The 26,017-nt window shown below is 49.9% G+C and overlaps 1 protein-coding gene across 1 annotated transcript in view; it reads left to right on the top strand.

Annotated features, from left to right (window-relative positions):
• The window catches only part of Mical3 (microtubule associated monooxygenase, calponin and LIM domain containing 3), a 179,663-nt gene that overhangs the window by 85,585 nt on the left and 68,061 nt on the right, over positions 1-26,017 (top strand). Inside the window, 8 exon segments of the mRNA XM_040737544.1 lie at positions 1,231-1,327; positions 4,318-4,465; positions 6,774-6,970; positions 8,883-8,995; positions 9,088-9,150; positions 9,821-9,994; positions 21,730-21,916; positions 25,678-25,766. Of these exon segments, the coding sequence (XP_040593478.1) occupies positions 1,231-1,327; positions 4,318-4,465; positions 6,774-6,970; positions 8,883-8,995; positions 9,088-9,150; positions 9,821-9,994; positions 21,730-21,916; positions 25,678-25,766 (1,068 nt within the window).

The raw sequence follows: 26,017 nt of genomic DNA, 5'->3' as shown, positions 1-26,017 counted from the left end.
CGCTTATAACTCTGGTCAATAGATAGATAGGAATGTGAATAACTGTGTTTGTTATTATACAGTATATATTCCAACAGAAGTGTGTGTAGCTGTGCTTGTTATTATACAGCACACACTAAGGAATTCAAGTTGATGTCTCTGTGTTGTTGAAAGTTAGTATTATTTCCCATTACCACAGTCAGCAACTGGGGCACAGAGGATCAGTCCTTCCTTCCTTCCTTCCTTCCTTCCTTCCTTCCTTCCCTTTATTGGTTGGTTGGTTGTTTTGAGTTTGGGGTGGAGGTGGGGAGATTTGAATGTGCTGTAAGCCAAGCATACCTGGATTTACTACATAGCCCAGGCTGGCTTTGAACTCGTGATGATCCTCTTGAATCAGCTTCCTGGGAGCTGGAGATACAATCATGAACCACCATGTCTGGCCAAGTAGAGTTCTTTAATGACTTATAGAAGATCAGATCTAGAACTTCATCCTTCCTCTCCTAATTCAGACCACACAGAGTAGGGCAAAGGTTCAGTAGTCAGGAAGGATGACATCACTGACAGCATCACCACCCATCACCTGAGACTCAGCCCAGTTGTTTCTCTTTCTCTGAACCTGTTTTTCACCTGAGAAGTGTTGTTGATAACCTCTGCCTACGCAGCATCATTGCCGGACAAACATGGTTGTGCTCTCAAAAGGGCTTTGAAATGTTAAGATGCTTTCCACAAGTAGAAGGCATTGTTGTTGGTGTTGGCCTCGATGATAGACTGACTTTTTTAGGACCTGTAAAGCCACCTTTTCTTGTGACATCTAACAGAGCACAACAGTCCCAAGGAACAGGACTCATCAGGAAGCAGCCTCCTTCACATGTTTGTCTCCATTCTAGAAGAGTTTCTGCTTTGCCTTCTGCCTGATGTCCACAGGCTTTTTATATGTGTTTGAACAGTGTTTGTAACTACCTTGAAGTTGGCAGCATCAGATCAGAGGGACACCATGGCCACCTGGCTTACTTTCAGCACAGCTGCTGACGTTCATGTTTTGTGTGTCTCCAAACCCTCATTCCACTGAAGTTCTCGGGTTGTCATGTGGATTCTGTCCAAGCTTTACCATGGGTGTATAGCTCTGCTTAGCCTCAAGCCCTGCACTGCCAGCAAGTAAAAATAAATACGTGTATAGATCTTGCTTCTTTTAAGTGGGGTTTTGTTATTCAGGGTTTGATTTTCCTTTTCAACCATTCAACTTCCTGCCAGGTGCGCCATTTATATGATAGTGGAGAAACAAAAGATATTCATCTAGAAATGGAGAACCTGGTGAATTCCCGAACCACTCCCAAGCTGACTCGCAATGGTGAGTTCCAACAATGGCCTAAGCTGTTTAAAGAAGACTGCCCTCATCCATCAAGCCATTGCATGAGCACAATGCTATCAAAGGCCCTGGGCTGTAGCCAGTGGTTTTACCCTCTGGGGGGTATTGTGTTGTTGTCCGGGTATATTTTTATGTCATGACTGGGGTAGGTTTGCCAGTGGCTTCTAGTGGATAGAACTGGAGGATGCTGCTTACACTTTTTGGGATGCGCAAAATGACCCTCACACACACAGAAAGGTATTGTGGTCTAAGGTAGTATAAGAGTATAGAGATAAATTATCGTTTCTTGAAATTCTCCTAGGGAGATACAAACAAATGTCTGTTTGTCCCAGATAGGGAACCAACAATAGACAAAAGTGAGTCCACTTAAGTGCAGCTCTGTGCACCTGTGAGTTAATAAGCGTACCTGCAGGGAACATGTCCACTCACTGATATCTCGCTCTCACACAAATGATGACCCCCCCATAGCTGTGTGGATGGAGTCATCCCTTCAGTTAGCCCTCTGCCTTCTCTGTGCTCTAGCACCTCCTGAGACTGTGTGCAGCTGGGGCAGCATTATGTGAAGCTGGGAGGGAGGTGTTTCTGTCCTATGAGGGAACATCAACAGCCTTGACCTAACCACTGCTGCGCTGATGAAGACGGCGATGGCTGTTACACTTGGACAGCCATGTCCTACAACAACCAGTTACAGATTCCGGAGAGGGTGAGGAAGTATGCATGCCCAAATGCACACAAGCTCCTGGGTACCCGTGCACACACTCAAGTTTCAGGAGAGAACATGTGGCTTTTTAGCTGGGTCCTGAGACAGCAACCTTAATGCTGTGGCAGGCGCCAAGTCCAGTCTGTGTTTCGTGTGTTGCAGGGCCTCTGGAGAGTGGCATTGAATACAAGTGTCGGGTGCATTACAGCAGACTGAGTAGGGAAATCCACTGGGTGCAGGGAGGCTATTTAGGAGATAGTTTAGTAGTCAGTCTGTGGTAAATGTCGCGTCTGCTGCGCGGCCTGTGTTCGAGAACGTGCGGAGGGTGTCGGGGATTGACAACACAGAGACTTGTTCAACGGTGTAAAGAAAACTTTAAGCAGGCCCCAAAAAGGTTCAAGAAAACTTCTTAAGAAAGGCTCCCATCAGAGAAGCTTCTGCTCTCTCCTCTCCCCTGGCTGGTTCTGCTCTGACCCCAGAAACTGATCTGGGCGTGGCAGAAGAGGTGGTTAGTCTTTGGACAAGGTCGAGGTCAGGGTGGTTTCTGTGGGCAGGCCTTTTCCAGGAACTTAATGCCCCCAGGCATTGTATTGTTTTTAGTAAACATGTTTTTAGTAAACATTGTCTTACAGCTGCCTACTCCCAGGCAGAAGGGGAAGTGGGTCTCTGCTCAAGGTCTGGTGTTCCCACAGTAAAGGCCAGAATCTGAGGCTGAGGCATTGGGTCACCTTGGGACTAGATTAAGTAGTTCTCAGTCCAAGCTGTGCTGTCTGCAAAGCATGTGGCCTCAAGCGGATTAGTTAGAACCTCAGAACCTCAGTTTCCTTGTCTTTGATCTGGGAGGAAGAGCGTTGCTCTTGGGTTGTGGTCCTGAGGTCTCTGGCATAGCATTTGCCACAGTGCTTGGCATGCTGTGGCTGGAAACAATATTAAAAGTCTGAAGGCACCACAGTGGATGGGCATGGACAGTTAATTGTCCTGAGAGACACAGGTAGGTTGTTGTGTTTTTGTCGCGTCAGTCCAAACAAGGAAGTGGGGAGGTGAGAAGACTGGAAAGGTTTGCGTTCTGTCTTGTGAAAACCAGGAGGCAGTTTGTATCCTCCTCCTCTTCTCCCCTAGGGTGTCACCCCTTGAGAAAGAATGTATTCCCTCTCTCTCTGTTTTTGTTTTTCAAGACAGTTTCTCTGTGTAGCTTTTTTTTGGAGACTGTCCTGGAACTCACTCTGTAGCCCACTCTGTAGATCCGCCCACCTCTGCCTCCGAGTGCTGGGGTTAAAGGTGTGCGCCGCCACCACCCAGCAAGAATGTATCTCTCTCCATTATCGTGTTCACTTGCTTCTGCGGCTGCCCGAAAATGGAGTGGGAGGATGTGCAGACCTGGGAAACACCTGAGTGAGTCAATATCAAAGCCAACGGATGGCACTGGAAGTGCTCCTTTGTTTTCTCAGACTGCTGTGCTGTGAAAGACTTAGCAAGACTCTTTTATAGGCGTTTTTAAACCATCTGTTCACAAATCACCAAGTGACTTAGTAAAGCTAAATCCCAGCTGCCTTGGGGACGGGAACAGACTGCTCGAACACAGATCAGTGCTTCTCGCACTCTCTTCCATGTTCGCAGAACTCCTCCCCATAACGAAGACGGGTCAGCCAGTCAGAAAACATCTTTCTTTTCCTTGTCGTCTTCGCATATAGTTGTTTATAACACAGGTTGCTAACCTGGGTCTTGGGAATGGTTCTCATTGTCACCCTACAGTCCCTTCACTTGGCACTCGGTCAGGGCCTTAGGAAGCGAGACTAAGGCTTTGTTTGCTTTTGGTTTAAGGTACCACAGTGGAAAACTTTTCTAATCGAATCTCCCGGGTGTTGCTGTGGAGGAAAAAGGCTTCCTCAGCCTGTTGCCAAGCAACTCTCCGGGGACATCTTGACTTTGTTGCCAGTGAGGTATCAGCTCAGTCGGTGGCACTTTGCCATCCACTTGTCTCCAGGAGTGCTGCTGGAACATGGCGTCCATGTGGCAGGTCCTTGTCACCCTGCTGGGGTTGTAGGTATCTGTCTGGGGCATTGACCCTGGAATCGGATAGGTTGGTGTCTGAAATTGTACATCATGATACCAACGACATTAACTTAGGCCTCACTGCTTTCTTCCAAAAATAGCACTGACATTTTGTCCCCACCCTCAATAATTTTGCAAACTGGATATGTGTACTGCAAAGCAGATGCTGTGTCAGCATTACTAGGTAAGCGCACTTCAATAATTATTCTTATTGTTTTAGAGTCTGTAGCTCGTTCAAGCAAACTCCTGGGATGGTGCCAAAGGCAGACAGATGGCTATGCAGGGGTAAATGTGACAGATCTCACTATGTCTTGGAAAAGTGGCCTGGCCCTGTGTGCAATCATCCACAGATACCGCCCTGATCTAATGTAAGTCACGACCAATTTCCTGTTTCATTTTATATTCACCTGAGATCCCAGAGCCCCTTATGCAGATTTTATGCTTCTTCCTAGTAAGGGTTGCATGGTAAAATGATTTTGACTTATTTATATTTAAAACTCAATCCCAAAAAATTAGCTTTAAAAATCATAGCATTCAGAAGGTCAAAAACTGGTTTTAACACCCACCTGGGCCTGGTAACATTGCACAAAGGAAAACTCTGTTTATTGGCCCCAAGTTGAACTCTTCATTTTTGGCTAGCGCTTTCTTGGATGCTATTGATCACAAGGGAAACCTGGCTAGAACACTTGGCTAGCTCAGCCCAACAGGAAACAATAGATACATACCTGATTTATGATGGTCTTGGGCATTTTCTCTGTTAAAGATTCTACATTTTGCAAGTGTGCTTGTGAGCTTCATGAGACGTCATCTTGCCTACTATCCCTCTGATACCCATTTTTGACTCCTCTATCTTCAGAATCGGTGCTGAGTGACCTTGGGTCAGCCCTGTGAACAAAGCACTCAGACCCGGCTCCAGGCCTTGTTACTATGGAAGCCAAACATTCAAAGACAGCAGCAGAACCTGGTGGATTTTCTTGGCTGCCTTCTTTTTTATCATTATGTCCACCGTTTTAATCCTTGGTTAAGGAAATCCTAAGAGACATAACCCCCTATTTTGTGATGTTAGCAAGCTAATGATGCAAGAAGTGTTAAAACCAGCCTCTCGTGATGTAGATTAACAGTGGGGACCATGTGTAAGGCTCTAGGTTTGATGGCTAGTACCACAGAAGAAAGCAACTGTAGCCAGGCATGCCTGCCATCTCAGCCTTAAGCAGGAGAGTTGAGTTTCAGATTGAAACTGTCTCCTAAAAAAGAATAAATAAATATGGAGAGGTGGAAGTGTAGCCTTTGCCTAGCAGAACCCAGGCTTGAGGTTCAGTTCCCAGACAAAATTAAAAGAAGGGGTGAATTTCTGATGTAAAGTAAATGACCATTGATGATCATCCAAGAGTTGATTAAAAAGAAAGGAGAAGGAAGGAAGAGTAAATGAAAGTAACGTTTTGTCATTTGTACCAGAGAAGCGGGGTGAGGAAGGGGGACAGCCATGTGGCCTGACAGTGCTGCTGGGGGTGGGGTGGGGTAGTCAGTTCCATCTCACAGGAAGGCAAGGAAGCGGGGAGGAAGTAGTCAGGCAGCTAGGTGGGGTGGAGTGTGGGTAGAGGGTCCTGTTAGAACGCCCTAAGTGGCCTGAGGGAGGCCAGAAAGCAGTGAGTGTGAGTCAGCACTGTTTGGACTGCATTCAGGATGAGTGTTCTTGGTTTAATAGGCTTAATCTAACAGAAAAGTAATTTGCTTTAAATGGAAAAAAGTCCGTGAGGTCAGTAGGTTAACACAAAGCAAGGAATGCCAGAATAGTGAAGTCAACTGAGAAGGAAAAACCTCAGCAAGAGCTTAAGAGCTGGGGGACCTGGGGAGGGTGTTTATGAATGGAGATGCTGGGAAAACTCAGGAGATTCAGCAGTGAAAACATCTTCTGAAGAAGCTTTTAGAATTTCCCCTCAAGAGAAAGCTTAGTAAAATTTACCAGAACTGTTGGGACAAGCGACAGTCCCAGGACATCGGGAACCCTATCCTGACGAGGAGTGTCACTGTCGGACATTAGTTTCCTGTGTGTGGACAAGCATGCCGTCCCCGCCCTGAGATTACATTATAGTAAGCAGTTGGTGTCCATGGAAGATACAGTTGTCTCCCCCCACACCTCCTCCCACCTCCGTCCATTTGTCTTGCTGGGTCGTTGTTTTCCCCAAAGGTGCTGGGCATTTCTCTAGGCAGAAGGGAAGAAAAGCCCGTCTGCTCTGATCCAGGGATGATGCCTCACTCCTGTATGTACCCGGTCCTGTGTTCTGGTTCAGGGACCGAGATGGAGGTGACTCACAGTACTGTGTCAGGCCCAGGGACTGAGATGGCCGTGGCGCATGGTCCTGTGTCAGACCCAGGGACTGAGATGGCAGTGGCGCATGGTCCTGTGTTCCGGCCCAGGGACTGAGATGGAGGTGACTCACAGTCCTGTGTTCCGGCCCAGGGACTGAGATGGCCGTGGCGCATTGTCCTGTGTCAGACCCAGGGACTGAGATGGCCGTGGCGCATGGTCCTGTGTTCCGGCCCAGGGACTGAGATGGAGATGACTCACAGTACTGTGTCAGGCCCAGGGACTGAGATGGCCGTGGCACACGGTACTGTTGTGGTTTGGGGGCTGTCAGCCCAACTTGATCCACTTCTCCTTGTCATGCTTCTCAGAGACTTTGACTCTTTGGATGAGCAGAATGTGGAGAAGAATAACCAGCTAGCCTTTGACATTGCTGAGAAGGAGCTGGGCATCTCTCCCATCATGACAGGCAAAGAGATGGCATCAGTGGCGGAGCCCGACAAGCTGTCCATGGTGATGTACCTCACGCAGTTCTACGAGATGTTCAAGGACTCACTCTCCTCCAGCGGTGAGGACCTGAGTGCTCAGGCTGGGATCCTGGCCTCCTGCTGCCTGGTCAGCGGGGCAGTCTCTAGAACCTTCCTTCACTTGTTCCTTCTCATCCCTGTGTTCTTACCCTTCTGCTGTTCTCACTTTACCTGTGAGTTTTTCCCTTGACTCTGCCACCTTTCTCCACCTCAGCCGCAACCCCTGTGCAAAAGCGGTACCTGATGACCCTGGACGTACATTGTAGTGCTGCGTCTCTGCAGAGCTCTGCCCAAAGGGCCTGCCGGTTCAAGTTCCTTTCTTGCTTCTCACCTTTCTGTTCTCAGTTTTTAGTTTGTGTGCGTGTGCTCCGCGTATGCATGTGTGTGCTCCGCGTGTGCATTTGCATGTGTGTGCTCCATGTGTGCGTATGGTTGCTCATAGGTTCTCACGAACGTCAGACAAGCTCCCCTCCCTGCAGCCACCTGCCTACCTATGCCTTTGTTTTCCATCTTGTAGACTTGGTGTTTCTCTAGTTGGTGCTCCGTAGTGATGATGTTTCCTGGTGCTCTCTCAGGTCACAGCTTCGGTGACTCTGTCTTACTGGGTTCTCAGTAACTCCTCCCTCTCTGTCTTAGAGATTCCCAGAAATGTTTCCGTGGTCCTCGGCCTGCTGCCCCAGTCAGCACTCAGTAGGGCGACAAACAGTATTCCTGTTGCAACCTGTCCTAGTTTCCTTTTCTGATGCTGTGATGAAAAACTCTGACCAAAAGCAAATTAGGGGAGCAGAGCGTTTGTGTGGCCTACATTTCCATGCCACAGTCCGTCACTGAGGGAGGTCGGGATGGGAACTCAAGCAGGGACCTGAAGGCAGGAGCCATGGAGGAACGCTGTTTGCTGACTTACTGTCTGGCTCATTTGCTCACGGGCTAATGGTTAGCCAGATATACAGCCCAGTGCCACCTGCCTGGGGCTAGTGCCATCCACAGTGGGGCTGGGTCTTCCTGTGTCAGTGAATAATCAGGACACCCCCCCCAGACCAGTTTGATCTAGGCAATTATTCAATCAAGATGACAGTAGGGTATGTCAGGTTGACAGTTACAGCTACCTAGGGAACCGCTTACGGCCGTGCAAGCGCAGTGCTTCCGAGTGTTGGCCACAGTGTCTGATCTGGGTTTTGTTTCAGCGTTTCCATTTTCAGCCTTGGGCAGGTTGCTGGATTTCCTTATACTTTGGTCTCCCTGTTTGTAAAAGGAGAGCGATGGATATAAGAATACTGTTTTGTACTAAGAATAGCAAGTGAGCCCTGAATAAATATTAGCGACTCAGTATTGTTTCTAATTACTATTCTCAAAATTGCTATTGCTGTAAGTATATTAGAATTGCAGCCAGTAAGACGGCTCAGTGGCTGAAGGTGCTTACCACCAGACAATAAACCCTGACCAGCTGAGCTCTGTCCCGGGAGCCCACAGAGAGGCAAGAGGAGAAAACTGACTCCCCAGAGTTGCCCTCTGACCCCAACACATGTGCGCCCCTGAGCCTTGAGTGGCCCTATTCATTGAGAACCCCTCTTCTGACACAGCTAAGAACATGGCCTCTGCAGTCCCAGAAACTGACACCTCCGTGTCTCATATCTCTCAACGGTCGACCCCAACGTGAAGTTTTCTTTATCAGAATTGAGCTTCAGGAGTGTGTTATGATAACCACTGACAAAGTCCAACCTTACAGAGCAGAAGTGTGGGTCGCTGCAGCTGAAGTGTCTGTCAGGAATGGGGTTGATTTTGTGTGAGTGAATGGGAAAGAAAGTGTCTAGACCTAAAAGCATGCTTTTCCTTTCTGCTGTTTCCTATGGACATGAATGCTCTGTCTTAGTCGGTAAGCCATGAGAGTCTGACGGAGCACGGTTCTGGTTTGTGGCACTGTCCTTGGTAAACATTGCTCACTCCTGTCCACAGACACCTTGGACCTGAATGCAGAGGAGAAAGCCGTCCTGATAGCCAGCACCAAATCCCCCATCTCCTTCCTGAGCAAGCTTGGACAGACCATCTCTCGGAAGCGTTCCCCCAAGGTGTGTGCTCGCCAGTGTCACATCAACAGTGACTGCAGAGCTAATGAAGGAAAGTAACCGGCTAATGCTGTCTGTGTCTGCTTTTGGTGCAGGATAAAAAGGAAAAGGATTCGGATGGGGCTGGAAAAAGGAGAAAAACCAGCCAGTCAGAGGAGGTGAGACTCCTTGTGGTTTGTCGTGACTGATTACACTAATTATCCTTTTTGGTTTAAGGGTTTGGGGTTTGGTTGTTTGTTTTTATGTGTGCATTTGTGTGCCTGTGTGAGTTTATGTGCACTGTCTATGTGCAGGAACCTGTGGAGGCCAGAGGGCATGGGATTCCCTGGAACTAGAGTTACAGGTGGCTGTGCGCTATGCCCTGTGGGTGCTGGGAATAGAACCTGGGTCCTCCGCAAGAGCAGTAAGCACTCTTAACCACCGAGTTGTCTCTTCGGCCACCTGGTTTAAGTTATTGATTCTCAAACTGGCATTGCTAGATCTTTCCATAGTCATCTGTTATGAAAGTTTCTGTGTGTATTTGCCTTCATTTCGCTTTCCAGAAACTAGCAAGGAATGTGCATACACCTGTGCTCAGGCTCTCTCTCCCTGGAGTCCCATTTGGAAAGCACAGTGACTTTGCTGAGATCTGGTGATGCCAGCCCAAGTCCATGTGCCCTGTGGTGGTGCCCTGCATCCTAGGACCTTGCTAACTCTGCACATCACAACTTTGCAGAGCGCTGTTTAGCAACCTAAAGCCGCTATGCAGTTCCTGCCCGCACATTGACAGAAGAGCACCAGTGGCTCCCTGTGACCCATCCTGATTTTTGGGTGCTTTCTACTGGGCAGGAGGAGCCTCCCCGGAGCTACCGAGGAGAAAGACCCACCCTGGTGAGCACCCTGACGGACAGGCGGATGGATGCTGCCATCGGGAACCAGAACAAAGTAAAGTATATGGCAACCCAGCTGCTGGCAAAGTTTGAAGAGAATGCACCTGCACAGTCCACTGGCGTGAGGAGACAGGTAAGCTCTGCTTCCACATGGGCCAGATGGCACAGCAAGGCAGAACTTGGTACAGTGAGATGAGCCGTGCCACAGACCCCGGGACTCATGGGCCGGGCTGGCTCCTGTCTGTCTTACCCATTCAGGACTACGTTAGCTTCCCTTCAGGTCTGAGGAGTCTATGACCCAAATCAGTAGAGAGGTCTAAAAATTCTTTGTCTGCATATGTTCACACATATACATACTGAAATTACAAAGGAAGCATGCAGCTGGCATGGCGGTGTAAATGCTGTGCTTGGTAAACTGAGGCAAGAAGATTGTGAGTTCAAGGCTAGCTTGGGGTACATGATGATACAACATCTCAAAAAGAGAAAAAGAAGACTGACATCGAAGAAATCTGAAAAGTGTAATAGAGGTGATTAAAACACCTACAATTCTGTTACTTTTGCCACACTTCTTTCTGGACTTTTTCTCAGGACGTTATTGTTTTCATGGTGGAGCCATTCTGAGAACACACTTCCTTAGATTCTGCCTTTTGTTTTTGACCATGGCACACTCCTGTGTCTTCTCAGCTCACAGGCATCTTCAGAGTGTGTACACCCTGTGCTGTTCCCTGTCTATAGCGTGGTGAATGTTTTAGTTGCTTCTCATCTTTGATAAGATATGAAGATCTCCCTTCTTGCTTCTGTGAGTGAAGATTCTGTTCCAGGAATGTGAGTCATTAGGAGGAGACTACTGGGGACATAAGTCACATGTCAGAGGCTGGCAGCACCTGGCCTGGGGTGTCACATCTTGGCTCTTCCCTGCTCTGTGAATTTTACTATGCCTCTTTAAAGAGGAGGGCCTAGCTTTTCGAAAATCTCTCTGAATTGTGTTGCACACTCCCTGATAACTGAGAAAGCATCAGGACAGAGTACATTGTCTTTCTGCATCTTCTCCGTACTCACAGACCATAGCTCTGTGGGTCAGGCAGCAGCCATTCACTTGCTTCTCATTCCTGGCTTTGGGTTGGTGTCTACAAGCCTGTCTTTCCTGTTGTGTCACAGCAGGGATGGTAACTTTCCCTGGAGCAGTAGAGGTTGCTGTACTCTGTAAGCCCCATGTCAGGAGGACAGTGCGCCCCCCAGTGGAAGGCCGCCTTAGCAAGAAGATGGCTTTCCTCATCTGTAAGGGAGTTAATTGTCCAGATCAGATAGTGAGTTCAGTTTGGGAAAATGATGACAAGAACCACACCTTCCTTTCCTCTCCTCACTCCCCTTTTTATCCTTCCCTGTGTTTGCGCTCGTACTTGGTTTGGGGGAGGCTACTATCTTTCCTTTTTTAACATAACTTCCTAAGAGTTAACTTAGCCTGCCCGCCCCTCACAGTTTATGGATATGTCTGTCCTCCGCAGGTACTTCTTTATGTCTTCTCCTACCTTAATGTATTTTATTTTGTTTTGTCTCCATGCCCTGCCCCCACTCATATGTGGCCTGTGTGTATCATAGCCGACCCAAGAGCGTGGGGTCAGCCAGCCGTCCTGCTGCCCGCCTGAGCAGGGTCGCCCTGCTCCCATCCCCCAGTGGAAACAGGTAAAAGACTTGCTAGGGTCTAGAACGGGCATTTCACCCCATCTCTGCCCCTGGCCTGCCGGAAAACCTAGCTCGCCAAGGCAGGAAGGCTCTGCACTGTGCCAGCAGTCTTTGGGAAACATTTGACAGATAGGGATGGTCTGATTCATGGTTGTGTTTACTCCCTGGGATTTGAGGAGCCTCCTAGTAGGGCTGTTAACTCAGCATCGAAGGTAGCTGGAGTGGTGTGGGAAGTCCTCAAGGTATTGTACTTGAGCCCTTAGTGCTGCTGTTGCAACCTGTTTCGGGCTTTTAGTAGCCTGTTCCCATGTGGCCTTGGCCATGCCTGAGAACTGGGGTGTGTGCCTTTTGTGGGAAGTGGGAAATATACCCATGAAAGTGGTCATGAGCTACGGATTTGCTTCTTTCAGACCGATACAAAAATGTTTATGGGTTGGGTTTTGGGGATTTTTGCTTTGTTTTTTGTTTTGTTTTTTTTCTCCTTGGAATTTTGTGCACATTTTTTGTTGGGGGCTCAGAAGCTCTGATTGTAATCAGTGGGAGGATATTTGCCTAGCTTCATGAGGCCCTTGGTTCTATCCTTAGTACCATCCAAAACAAACAGAACCTCTTCTAGGGATTTCCACCAAAACCTTTTCAGGGCTCCTGGGAAACTGCTTATTGAGACAGTTGGGAGCAGGAGGGACCCACTCAGTGGGCAGAAGAAACTTGTCAGTGGGTGGGAAAGGCCTCCTATTTTCTCCCTAGTGTCATGGGTGAGCAGTTTGTTGCGGGGGACAAGTACTGGGTGATCATCCTCATAGCAAGTGTCACTTCACTTGGACAGGGCAGGGCGAGCAGATCCTGGGTTCTGTTAGCCTCTCCCATGGCCAGCCTCATCTGGGGCCTGGAAGTGTTGGGGAGCGGTGAGTTGGGCGTTACAGAAATTGCATTTTAAAGAAAATGCCCCTTTCTAACGTTGTAACAAGACGACACATGGAAGGCAGGGCCCAGTAGGGGAGACAGAGGATGCTGCAGCAGTGTCCAAACCCAACAGACGCCACCTCAGTAGGAGCCGTTCCATAGAGGGAGGCCTTCTGAAAATGTCATTAAGAATCTGGGGTTTTTTGTTTTGTTTTGTTTTGTTTTTGACACAGGGTTTCTCTGTGTGGCTTTGGAGCCTGTCCTGGAACTCGTTTTGTAGACCAGGCTAGCCTCGAACTCACAGAGATCTACCAGCCTCTGTCTTCCAAGTGCTGGGACTAAAGGCGTATGCCACCACAGCCCAGCTTGCATGAAAGTCTTTATGGAAGGGAATAGGTAAACTCTAAACCAGAAGTTTGGAAGTATCAAGTCTTATTCGTTCTAGAAAAGACCTGAGATTAGAACAGAACAGCAGGAAGGTCAGGTGTCACTTGCAAGTGGGGGCTTTGTGTGTGGCCTGTATTGGTGCAGTTTTGCTGGGCTTCTGGGAAGGAGGGGGCAGTGGGTGTGGCTCAGACTGCTGGGTCTTGACCTCTGTCCTGGCGGAGGTCTGTCTGTCAGTCAGCTTGAAAGGTCACCTGGAACCTGGTTGTACACAGGCCATTCGTGAAGCCCAGTAACCCATAGCATTATGCCAAGACCTGTGTAGAGACAGACTGTCTTTTATTGTTGTCCCTGCCTGTCCAGCTTGTCATCCGGCTCCTATACTGTCACCATCAATGAAGTAAGATACTGACTGGTAACCTGTTGCTGGTGGCATGAAAGATGACGAGAGCCTTGGTAATCTTGAGCAATGGAAACAGTTTAGATCATTAAGTGCTTTGGGCTACATCGAGTCAGGACTTATATTGGTGCCACTGACACACTGTACCTCAGACTTTGTGCCAGTGGAATGTCAGATACTCACATTCATCATTTCCCAACTCTTAACTCATGGGTTTGGCCCTCTCAATGAATCTCCTGAAAGCGAGAGATGTGTTCAGATGCTCCCAAGAATGGGGACTCAGAGCCCGGTGCCCCGGCTGCTGCTGGAGCCGCTCACCTCCAACAGACAGCACTGCGCTGTGACTCACTGTGTGTCTCTTGAAGTGGCTCCTACTGAGACGGGAGGCACGGCAGGCGTGGTAGCCATGGCAGAGTTGGCATGAGGACCTGTTCCGACTGAGGTCATCGTGTAGAAGGAAACTGGGTAACAGCCCTGCTTGCCCGTGGTTTTTGTGGGTTCTTTCCAGTGTAAACACTGCAGCTCGTCCTCTGCCCTCCCCTTTTCCTTTTGATCTCAGAAGTATATCCTGCGACAACTGCACACGAGCCAGCCTAGGTTTGGAAACAGATTGTCATGTGAGGTGGGAACACACAGTGGAGATGTTTCTCTGACCTTATGGCTGCCACAACCCTCCCATCCCCGGCCTCTTCCCCATACAGCAGTCTGGATAAAGGAAGCTGAGAATCCTCTGGAAGGTACCAGAGGGGTCCAGGGTAATGTCTGGCTGTTGCTAGGCGCTGAGGAGTGCCTTTCTGACGTGGACCAGCCCACGACAAGGGCACACGCGGTACTGGCGGAACAAGGGCAGTTAAGTTGTGTTAAGTTGTAGCCCGTTTCCTGGCATTTCTTTGAAGCATTCAGAGCTCTCGTGCGTGAGTCAGGGGCTTAAAGCAAGGCGTTGATGGGACGTGGCCGCAGATGGCTTGGGGAAAACATGCTTTGCTACGTGTGGCCTGGTGTGCAGAGGTCATGTGATAGCCCATGTGGGACCATCTACCTTTTCTCTCCTCTGATAAAGCCCTTAGCATTAGAGAGCATTACACCAAAGTTCTCACCAGCTGTCCAGTTTAAGGCTCTGGCCCAACATGAAAGACAAAAGATTGTGACCCCTGGACACAGAGTGAGGTGCTGTAGAGGGTGGATGGTCAAGGAAGGGGCCTCTTGGGGTGCTCTGCAAATATGCAAATGCTCCTCACCGCTCCCAGGAGCAATCTCCATTGAGACCCGTTTCAATAGCATTCTTTCTGTTTGTGTCTGTTGGTCTAAAAGCCACAGGAAAAGGAGCGTGCTCGGACCTGCCCCAAAAAAGTGATCACCCTCTCTCCTCCCCCTACTCCACCTTCCTGCCGGGCGCGCAGTGTTCAGCAGGTGATCCTCTGCATGCTGTGTGTCCTGTCTGTCCTCCCACTCACTGTCTGTCTGTCCTCCCACTCACACTGCGCATGTAGGGAACCACCTCAGCAACCCCTCTTTTCAAAGATACATTTTTAAAAGGTCACTTGTAGCAAAAGGAGCCTTCATTGCTACAAGTGAGCAAGTCCTGTCGGGACCTCGGGATAGGGTCCTGTGCATTCAGATCCTGCACATTCTGGTCTAGTCCCTATCCTGGCAGGACAGCCACAAACCAAAGCATAAACTATTCATCTCAGATCCAAGGCAACTAAGCCCCAAGAGGTACGCATTTTTATAGGACCCCACTTTAAGTAGCCATGTTTCCTTTGCTGTCTTACACAATACAGTTAAGATGTGCCCAAGAAAGCTTTGCATGGCCTCCCTGCATGGGTTTGGTTCCTCGTGGTGCTGGCAGCCTGCTCTCTGGCTCATAGGCTTCTTCCAACCAACCAGCCACCCTTTCACACTCCCAGCAGATCACCGCAAAGCTGTGTTGGGAGCCGCCAGCCATGTGTGACTGTCATGCCACACAGACACACGTTCATGGTGGACACATCTATACGGTGTGCACACAGAATGGCCTGCCGACCTTTGAGCTGAAACCCTATAAAATGTAAAGCCACTTCTGAGGGCAGGGTTTGTGAAAGGATATTTTCATAATGAAGGTAACCTACCTAAAAGGTGACCGCTAATAACGCATCTGGTTATACAGGACTTCCTCACGCCCCTGGACCTAAGAGCTGAGACACAGTGGCTGTTGTGACCACCCAGTGTCTTCCTCTAAGTAAAAGCTCACAGTGTGAGCATTCGCTGCCCCACACAGTATTTCAGCTGGTTCTCACAGTGGGGCAGGTGCCACCACCACCCCACTTACAGGCTGAGGAGTAGGGTGGAGAGGCCAAGGAGCCGTGCAGAGTACAGGTGAGCACTGGGAGCCATGCGGGGTCCGAAGGCAGGCTCTGGGCTCGTGCTGCCTGTGACAACATGTCAGGGGCAATGGATGAGGGCAGACACCTGGGATGCTGGCTTCCGTTTCCCAAGGATGAACATCACAAGTTACCCTTAGTGGGCATCGTGGTCTTCCTGTCCTCATAGTTGCCATCCTAGGACTTTCCATGATCTCACTTGTGTGTTAGCGGCGAGTACTTCCATCTCCGTGCTCTTCTCCCTGTAGTAAGCCGTGCCTTGTTCCCATGTACCTATTCGTGCCTACTCCCCATGCTGGAGTTTCCTCTGTGTTCTGCAATGGTTCTTTGTTCCTCCAGTTTCCAACTCCCCACCCTCCTTCCTGAGGCCTTGCTGGGGAAGCTTCCCTGCCAACCTGCCTCCCCAGGCCTTCCACTGCATGCCTCCGACTCACAAGCACCGTGTGGAAGACACGTTTGTTCCACCTTTGTACTAACCGTAGTTCTTGTCTGCCTCATTGGAGGCAGGTGGAGGGCCATACAGAAAATTGTCCCAGGTCATGGGATTTGATATCGGCAGGATTGTGGATAGTTGGTTGTGGAAATCTGGGTGTGGGGATATGTATGAATGAACTTGAAATTCTTTCCTAAATTTCCCACTGTTACCTAGAAGACCCAAATAGAGCTGGGACGGAGCTTAAGTTTCTACTTTGTTGCCAACAGATGTACAGGGATCTTCATGCTGACAGCCGTGGCAAGCAGACTCCCCACCACGAGAGGGTAAAGAGTATGAGCCTGTGGCATGGGGTGCTGAGCACCAACAGTTGGGCACGCTGTGTGGTGGGGCAGAGGGAAGGAAGCATGCAGAACAGTCCCTTCTCCCGGCTTTTCGCACACTCAGAGTCACCCAGCAAGAGCCAGAACCTGTTTTGCTAACAGTGTTGACCCATACAATAGCATTCCCTGCAGGTTGTCTATCTGCAAAGCATTCAGACTGGTGGCTAATCCTGATGGGTTTGTTGTTGCAATGGGCCTTAGTGACTTTCCAGTTTTGTTCTCCTATCCCATTCCAAGACGTTATCGCCTCTATCCCCAAAGTAGGTTGAGGTGGGGGGACTGGGAGAGGTGAAGGAAGCCTCAGGACAGACAAGCAGTGGATTTGACAGTCTTAGCTCTTGAGATAGAAATACTAAGAGGAAGTGAAGCTCTTGCCAGAGTTTGGGGGAAAAGACAGTTGCAGGGTGGGGGTGCATAATGAGAGCTGATCTCTCCTGAAAAACTCAGAGGAGGTGTCACTGGTTAAAATGGGCCATTGTGCCAGGTTTTTTAAATGAAGGGATTATGCAGTCCATAGCCAGCCTACTTATTTCATGAAGATTTTTGCATTGATCATATCCTTAAATGTATTCAGTGAGCTGGCAATCTTGTAACTTGTGGGTGATTTCACAGATGTCCTCTCTCTGCCTTTGCTCTCCGAGAACTGCATTGAGGACCAAGCAGCAAGTCAGGTCCCATCCTGGGTCCATTAGCAAACATGTTAGCACCATCTTCTCTGCCCTTGGACCAAACTACCGTCAGGACAGGGTTAGAAGGGAGAAGTGGGGTTGAGGTGGAGGTGGCCGACCTCCCTGCCCTCCCTGTCACTGGCTCTGCTTCGCTGGTGTAGATTCAGCACGCATAGCCCCTTCCTTCTTCCCAGACATCATAAGAAAAGGAGCAGGGTGTCTCCTGTATCCTGGAGAATGCATACTTAATGAGGTGTTGATGGCTTTTAATAAACAGCATCTGAAAAGGAATCGAGGAAATACTTTGGGTAAAAGGAAGCTTGGCAGGAAACTGTGAGGTCCAAGACTGTGGTGCTCAGCGGAGAGCGTCATAGCCAAAGTGGGAATATGGCATGCAGGGAGTTGGTGTCTTTCGTTCGAGTCCTAGTGTGGGGCTCGGGCTAGATGCTGGGAGTACTGTTTACTTCTTTTCCAGGACTTCTCCCCTCCATAGCCCTGTTCACACACTGCCTCACTCTCTATGACTCACCTTCACTTAGGCCCTGCTCTGTCCGTCCCACATTCCAGCAGGTGGTCAGTTTGCTCATCCACAGAATTGTTGCTCCTTATCCTGGGTTCAAATAACTGCCACCGTCCTCTATGCTCAGGGCCACATCTGGAGCAGAGGGTAGGGAATTCCCAGGTCACCTGCCACCCTACCTTGTTACTGCCATGCCATTGAAATGTCAGCTCAAATGGAGGTACAGTGGATCTCTGTCCTTCCTATCATGTAAGGATTTTATCCTGAATGTGGTGGAAATAAAAAACAACCCTCAAGACCATTAGTCACCTTCTCTCTGCTGACTACATGGGCTCAGCATTGAGGAAGACCCCAGACACGATTGCTGTACCAGTTGAAGCCAGCCTAAGATAGACAAGGGGGCCTTAGATCTGGTTCCTGGATCACCGCTTGCCTTTTGTCTGGCGCCTTAGCAAGCAGACCTGCCCAGAGCACTGACCATAGGAGGAGCATACCTGAGTTCTGACTGTAGGGAGGCATGGAGAAGGCCTTAGGCACTGTCCACAGGACGAGGACATGCCCTCGCAGAGGGTGGTAAGGCCCCCGGTCCCGCTCTTTGGGCTGTCAGGAGAGAACTAGAACGGGTGAGAGTCTCTGCCAAGGAGAGTCCTGCACAGGTCAGCAAGGGCTCAGAGAGAAGCGATGTCACCTGTCTAATAGGAACAGTAGCTGCAGAGAGGGGAAACCTGGTAGGAGCACCAAGCCCAGGTGCCTGTGAGCATGGGGGAGGAGCAGGCGGGAAGCACGTGGGAGGGAGCACGGATGGAGCACACTTGCTTCTGGGAATTGGAAGGCCTGCTTTATTTGCCACGTATATTCCAAGCAAAACCGTCCGAAGCTCTGATTTCCTGTGTTTGAGGTATGCCTCAACATTTACTGTGCTCTGTTCTCCTCCTTGTATTTTATAGCCTGAGCCTTCGCCTTCGCGTGGGTTTTTTATTGACCAGTGGGAGCTCTCCCTTAGTCTCCGCTCCTCCACCCGCCCCGCCTCTCCCTCCTCTGACTCCCTCAGACAGGTAGCATGGCCTGGACTTGACAAAACTGTGTTCTCCTGCAGCCTCTGCTCGCTCTACTTTCACAGGTGTCACCCCCACCCCACCCCCAGGCTAGGAGGTCCCCTGCCTTTGCCTGGCTCCTCAGGCGCGTGCGTGCGTGCGTGCGTGCGTGCGTGCGTGTGTGTGCGTGCGTGTGTGTGCGTGCGTGCGTGCGTGCGTGTGTGCGTGTATGTGTTGCCACAGACACCTACATTAAAGAGACTGCTAGCTTTCTTTGAGCGTCTCACACATCACAGCCTGCCGAGTGAACCCACTGTGTCCAATATTTATAGCATTTTTCAACCCTTGGCTGAAGACTACAGAATCTGAATCGTTTTGTTGCTATCTCTCCTAAGTAGAATAGTGAGCACACAGCACACTCGATGCTTCTTTGTGTGTGGAATGAACCCTGCTTTTTCCCAGTGGCTTCGATCCAGTTCTATGGCGTTTGTTAGGGATCGGAGGGTCTGTTGCCTTTGCCTGTGTATGTGTGCGGAAGCATGTACATGTGTGTGGTGTGCAGTGGGGTAAGCCCAGCAGTTGCTACGCTTGAGCTTTCTTCTGAGAGCGGGAAGAAGAAAACCATCTGCTCTCCATGCCAGAAACAAACAGAACTGAGTCTTCACACATCCCAGGGGGATGCTTGTCGGTGTCACCGAAAACTAAAGGTGACAAACGCCTCTGTATGTGCAGCCCCAGGCCGTGGCTGCCGAGAGGATGGTCCCTGGTGGTGAGAGGAAGGTCCTGGGTGCGCACAGTGGGGGGCTAGGACTGCAGGCTGTCCCCCTGCCATCTGCTCTGCAGAATGAAGACAGTGTGACTTCCCGATCCTTTGAGAGCCCTCTCAGACGGGAGCGCTCTCTCATTTCTGCTCTTCTCTGCCTGCTGTCTGCCTGTCTCAGGCCTGTGCTTCTCCAGGTTCCTAGTCTAAGAGACTTTGGAGTTGGCAGGTAAAACCACTTGTAGGAAATCTCTTTAGTTGGGTTGGAAAGTGAAATTGATTTGCTCAGTTCCAGCCAGGTCTTTGGCTTAGCCTAGTGGGAAGTGTTTTCTCAAGTGTGTCTGTTCCCAGACTTCGATAGTTGGCCCCAAGAGAACCTGGACGTGCTGCTGCCTGGGCCTGCAGCCCTTTTACATGTGGCTTTACAGGTTTATTCCTTGAAGCCACTTACTAGGGGGTTGACGGCATCTCTGGGATAACTGTGTCTGGATCAGAGTTGGTGACAACCTCTCCCACTTGGCTGAGAGCTCCCTTTACTTCCTGCCGTGAAGTGTGTAACACCCCTGTCTCCATCCAGAGTTATGGCTCCCAGGTCTATAAAAGACTGCCACAAAACTGACTATAGACCCAGGACAGGATCCAGTTGGGCCACAGGGTGCCAGGCCTCTGTGAGCAGGACAGCTCACCGCACAGACATGAGCATCTCTCCTGTTTCTTCAGCACTGCCTAAGGGGGACTGAATTAGTTTGATTTCTGTGTGTTCGGGGAGGAGGTTAGACTGTCTCACTATGTAGTCTAGGCTATCCTTGAATTCACGGCAGTTCTCGCCCACCTTAGCCTCCTAATGCTAGGATTGCAAATGTGTGCACCATACTTCGCTTTGGATTTGTCATCTTTTGTCATTGTTCAGCTTTAAGAGCAATTCTTCCAGGATGAAAGGAGCAGCTTTCCTTCAGGGTGTAGCATGTCATGTGACTTTGTGTCCTACTGGCCTGGGAGAACACCAGTCTCCACATCTGGGTAGATGAACATTGTCTTTCTGCTCTCAAGCCCTGACCCCATACCAGTGGGGGAGTGGCCAGAGAATACCTCTTCCCAAAGAGGTCATGTGGTCAGCTGCATGGAGCAGACTCTGTGTGAGGCAGGGGGTCAACCAGTAATGCCAGAACTCTTCACACTCATTGCCCACATGGGACATCAACCTCTGCAAGAATCTGCCTGGTTTCTTTCTCAGTCTGAGGTGGTCACCTTACCCTCAGAGCCTGTCAGGCCCTCTCCTGGCTCTCGACACCGTAGCTACCCTCCTGGAGTTAACCCTCAGACTCTGTAAGTCCAGGTGTAGCCCCTCTTTCTCATCCATGTTGCTTCGTGTAAGGATTTTATCCTGAATGTGGTGGGACTCGGGGAAGACATGAAGGACAAGGTCTCCCCTGTGGAACGCCGTCTCCACTGCTGTTGCTCGTGCGTGCGCTGACCACCGTGTGGACGCCGGCACAGGGTTTTGCTCACTGCCCGTGTCTGCTTGTGGGCACTGTGTTGGCATGGTTTGCTGTTGCACTCATTTTACACCTCTCAAAGATTTTTTTTCTGTCTCCTTAATTTAATTTTTTTCCTTCTCGTTTCCCTTCATTTTGACCATTCTGTAATCTTCAACCAATAGAAGTATATAAAGATGTACACGGGCGGAGTGAGCTCATTGGCTGAGCAGATAGCCAATCAGCTTCAAAGGAAAGAGCAACCCAAAACCCTTCTAGACAAGAAGGAACTGGTAAGAGAGATCCCAGGGGCACTGTCTCTAGCCAAAGCACTAAGGCAAACCCTTGCCTGCTCTGAGGGCTTTACTGATTTCTGTAGCCACGTGGATTCCCATGTGGTAACTTTCATGAGGAGGTCTGGATTTTGGTGACTGAATTTCTAGGACTGTGGCAAATATTTAGAATGTTCTGTGGAAAAGCACTTTTCTCTTTGAAGATAGTCCCTCCGGTACTCGGGATGTGCACACATGAACACCGAAGATATGTGTATTTAGTCAATCTCCCAAGCAAAACTCTGGCAGAATAGTTGGTTTGATTGTCAAGAAGTTCTGAAGCTTGGACTCTACATCAGAAGCCTCTCCTGAATGTTGATCATCATGGGTTTAGACCCAGCTTGTTCTGAGGGTCCTCAGGAGGGCTTGTGGAGTGAAGCTACTACGAGAGCTGCTCTGGGGAGCACAAATAGAGCATTTGTAGCCACTTGTACCCATGGTCTGTGTCCATGTCGTCAGCACCCACAGAGGGCTTGTGTGGCCATGGGAGAGGCCACAAAGTCCGATGTGTTCCTCCTCTGTCCACCCCACAGGGCTCCATAAAGAAAGAGTTCCCACAGAACTTGGGGGGCAGCGACACATGCTATTTCTGCCAAAAGCGGGTCTACGTGATGGAGAGGCTGAGCGCCGAGGGCAAGTTCTTCCATCGCAGCTGCTTCAAATGCGAGTACTGTGCCACCACACTGCGCCTCTCCGCGTACGCCTATGACATAGAGGACGGTGAGTCTTTCCACACATTGGTCAGGTCAGCAACTGAGTGTGCTGCCACTCTCTCCTTCTGAGCCAGAGACTGCGGGTGGGGATAGCAGCGGTTTCAAGACAGGATTTCACTGTGTAGCCAGGCTGGCCTGGAACTCAGAGATCCACCTGCCTCTGCTTCCCAAGTGCTGGGATTAAAGGCGTGTGCCGCCACCACCCGGCAAAGTAATTCTGAGACTCTTTAAAAGTATTTTTCCAGTCACCGGACTGTGACAGCTCAGCCAAGGAGGTGATGATAAGAGTGGTGGCATAATTGTCGTCCCCCTCGTTTCACACACTCAACTTTCTCACCGCACATCAGACTGTGGAGGCTAAAGGGGGCACGCTAAGGGTTCCTAGAGCTCATGTTTCTTACTTGGGATTGATGACGGCAACCAAAATCGATCCGAGGCTTCTGCCTTATAGTGCAGATGGAAACCTCCAAGCCTTTTCACCTCCCTGGCATCAGCATCTCCTGGCCCCGGCCCAGGTCTGCTGGTTTAACTGTGGAAAGACCTTAGTTAGGTGAAGAAGTGTGCCAGCACTTAACAGCCAGCTTGTCGTCTGAAGATTCCTAAGGGGGTAGAAACAGGTGGCCAAAGGCCTTTGCGGCTCCTGAGGCCACTCCTACAGGATGCTTCGGGATTTGTGGGACGTGATTTAATTTGTTTAAGAGTAATAAACCCAGGTGAACAGGAGAGGAAACTCAATCCTCACAGGGGTGATAGTAAGCCCGTGTCTCAGTAGGTGGTCTACTCACTGGAAAGAGGGTGAAAGCTGATGGCAGACAGAGCCCATGTGACGTCATCCCAATAGAGAAACGCAGACAGCCACAGCAAAGTGATGAACTCAGTCAGCATTAGCTCTCTGCACTAACAAAGACACTGCTCGTTGAAGAACTGGAGGAGTTGGTTACGTGAGGAGGCTGATCTGCTAGTGCTGAGTCTTCGGTTCCCCCTCGCATGCCCTCTCTCTCCGGCAGGACCTTTAATTCCAAGAAGAGTGATTGGCGGGCCGCCCCCACCACTTAGAGCTGTCCTTGACACTTAGGTTTCTTTAGTTAGTCTTTTACCTTGGATGTGCCTGCAAAGACCCCTCATTCTCTTGAGGGCATACCTGAAGTGTAAGTGTGCCTCTAGGAGCTTAACCGTTTGTGCTATTCAGCTTCTGTCGATGGGATGAAATGCTGAGGTAATGGACTCATGTAAAGAAGAATTTAGTCTGTGACCCATTGGTCTGCGCTCTGGCTGAGACATGGTAGCACATTCAGGAGTGTGCAACAGAGCAGATGTGCTCGCCTCCTTACCAGGAAGCCAGAGAGGGAAGAAGGGAGCGCAGTTCACAGCGCCCTTCGAGGCACGCCCCCAGCAGCCCGCCTTCTCCCGGCAGCTGAAGACCATGGGCTGGCACATTCGGTGGGAGTGGTAGACACAGTCACACTGGCCTCCTTTTCACTCCCTGAGTATACCATTGGTGCCCCAGGATCTTGCTGAGCTGTCCCTACCTATTCTAGTATACTTTCCTAGTCATGTTGTAATGGGCTTGCTGGCCTTCCTGTCCCCACATGTCCTCTCCTCAGAGGTCTCCTCAGACTTCTGGCCGTGAAGTGGCCACTGCATTTACTGCTTTCTCACGCTAAGCCATGTGTCTTCTGCTCCGTCCAACTAAAGTGCTCGTCCACCTTGACTAGGGACCCAGTGTCCATGTTACCCATGTTGTCAAATGACACTCAGACAGTTGAGTAAATGCCAGTTTGTCTTGGGCCCGCCTGACAGATACCTGTGTCCTCCCTTTCTGTCACTCACTTTGATTGTCAAGATTGCTTAATCTAAGCCAGGCAGAAGCAGGCAGATCTCTGTGAATTCCAGGCCAACCTGGTCTATACAAACCAAGTTCCAGAACAGCCAGAGCTGTTACACAGAGACACCCTGTCTTAAAAACAAAGAAACAGCCAGGTGGTGGCGGCGCACACCTTTAATCCCAGCATTCAGGAGGCAGAGGCAGGCGGATCTCTCTGAGTTCGAGGCCGGGCTGGACTGACAGCCTCCAAAACAATACAGAGAAACCCTGTCTCGTAAAAACAAAAAAAACAAAAACCTCAGTCTAGGCACTCCCCAGTCTGTCACTTTATTGAGTTCTCTATAACTTGTGATTAAGTCACAGTTGTTAGTCTAGCTGACTTTCCTGAAACAGGAGCCATAGTACAACTGCAGACAGTGCAGGCTCTGGAGCTGGTTTCCTGCCTCAAATGCTCTGACTATGGGGCATTTTGTCAGGCAGCTTAGCCTGACTGTGCCTCACCTATGGACAGATAGCAACAGTCCGTATATCTTTGGGTTGTGTGAGCACTAAGTGAATGGATAGATGTAACACAGTTGGAATCATGTCTGGAACATAGTAATTGTTAAGTAAAAATTAGTGGTGTGGGTTTTTTTTTATAACTCATTTAAACAGCAAAAGTTGAATTTGAGAAAGAATAAGAAACTACAATAAAACTAGGTATAGTGGCACACACCTGTAATCCCAGCACTTGAGAGGTAGAGGCAGGAGGACCAGGGGTTCAGAGTCAGGGTGGGCTACATGAGTCCGTACCTTCAATAAAGAAGCGTTGATTGGTGATTGATGGAGCTTGCGCACCTCATGCCTGTGGTGGCCAACTGTTTGGCCCTACAAGGCTGGAGCTCTGTGATGGCCAACTGTTTGGCCCTACAAGGCTGGAGCTCTGTGATGGCCAACTGTTTGGCCCTACAAGGCTGGAGCTCTGTGTCTTTCGTGGGAGGAAGTGAGCTCTAAGAAGCCAGAGTGTGAGTGTGAGTGGTTAGTTGACTCTTAGTTCATCCCCCCAGCACACGTGTACTGAAAGGGAAATGGGTCTCAGTCTCATTGAGTGTGTGTGTATGTGAGTGAGTGAGTGTGTGTGTGTGCGCGCGCATGCGCGTGTGTGGGTGTGGGTGTGGGTCTGTGTGTGTGTGTACACACAAGCATGTATATCACAATGTGTGTAGAGAGGAGAGAACACCTTTGGGGAGTCGGTCATCCCCACCCACCTCGTTGAGACATTGTCTCTTACTGTTTGTGCTGCTGCACTGCATACTCTGGGGCAGCTGACCCAGGACCTCCTGGCCCCTGCCCATAGGAATGCTGGGATTGCAGATTCCCACCACCACATCCTGCTTTTTGCGTGGATCCTAGGGACCCAAGTCAGGTTGCCAAGCTTGTATGCAGTTAGCTCCTTTACCTGGCATCCATCTCTCGACCCTTGTATTATTTTTAGCACACTAGAGTTGCCGTAGCTAGTGACAAGGAGGGCAGGAGTCCGTGGTAGTGGCCGGGAGCGGAGATAGTTCTCTCAGAGTTAGTAACTGGCACCAGCCTGGCCCTTGAAGCCTTCCTGCCTCCACCCTGCACTTGTATTCATTCCTGCCCTCCCCAGAAATGCCGCTGCAGTTTTCATGTGACCATGTCTTTGTCCTCACACACTACTACTTTGTTTGCTGGGTCTGCATGCAAGCCTCAGATCTTTGCTCTGGGCACTGATTGGTGGTTCAACAACCTTCACACACCCAAAGGGGAAGGCCTCTGCATTGGATACGGGGGGGGGGGGGGGCTGGCCTTTCTGGATTGTAGGGGGAGTTGGGAGCTGTGGGGGGTAGGGTTATGCAATGGCACCATCCTGTGGCTAGCAAGCCAAGGTCACAGTTGCGGCATTTTGCTCACTCTTTCCTGATTCTTCTTGTCCACAGGCAAATTCTACTGTAAGCCGCACTACTGTTACCGACTCTCTGGCTACGCTCAAAGGAAGAGGCCTGCAGTGGCTCCTCTATCTGGAAAGGTAACTTCCTGTTAGTGGGACTATCAAGAGAGTGTTGCCTGTCCCATGAGTGGACTTGAGAGGAATCACACTTGGCTGGATACAGGCTTGCAAGCTTCTAGTGGTGCCATTGTCTCTCCAGAGACAATGCTCGGGGCTTACTCTGGGCAGAAGGGCACCTTGCTGCTTACCTAACTGTTCCTTCTCCCAGATCAGAGCTCTTTTCCTTGTAGCTGGTGAATAGGCAGCCTCGGGAGCCCCTCCCTTTCCTC

This window comes from Mesocricetus auratus, unplaced genomic scaffold (genome assembly GCF_017639785.1).
Source record: "Mesocricetus auratus isolate SY011 unplaced genomic scaffold, BCM_Maur_2.0 Super-Scaffold_100676, whole genome shotgun sequence".
Lineage (NCBI taxonomy): Eukaryota > Metazoa > Chordata > Mammalia > Rodentia > Cricetidae > Mesocricetus > Mesocricetus auratus.
The sequence above is the reverse complement of the archived record's forward strand: the minus strand, read 5'-3'. Positions and strand labels throughout refer to the sequence as shown.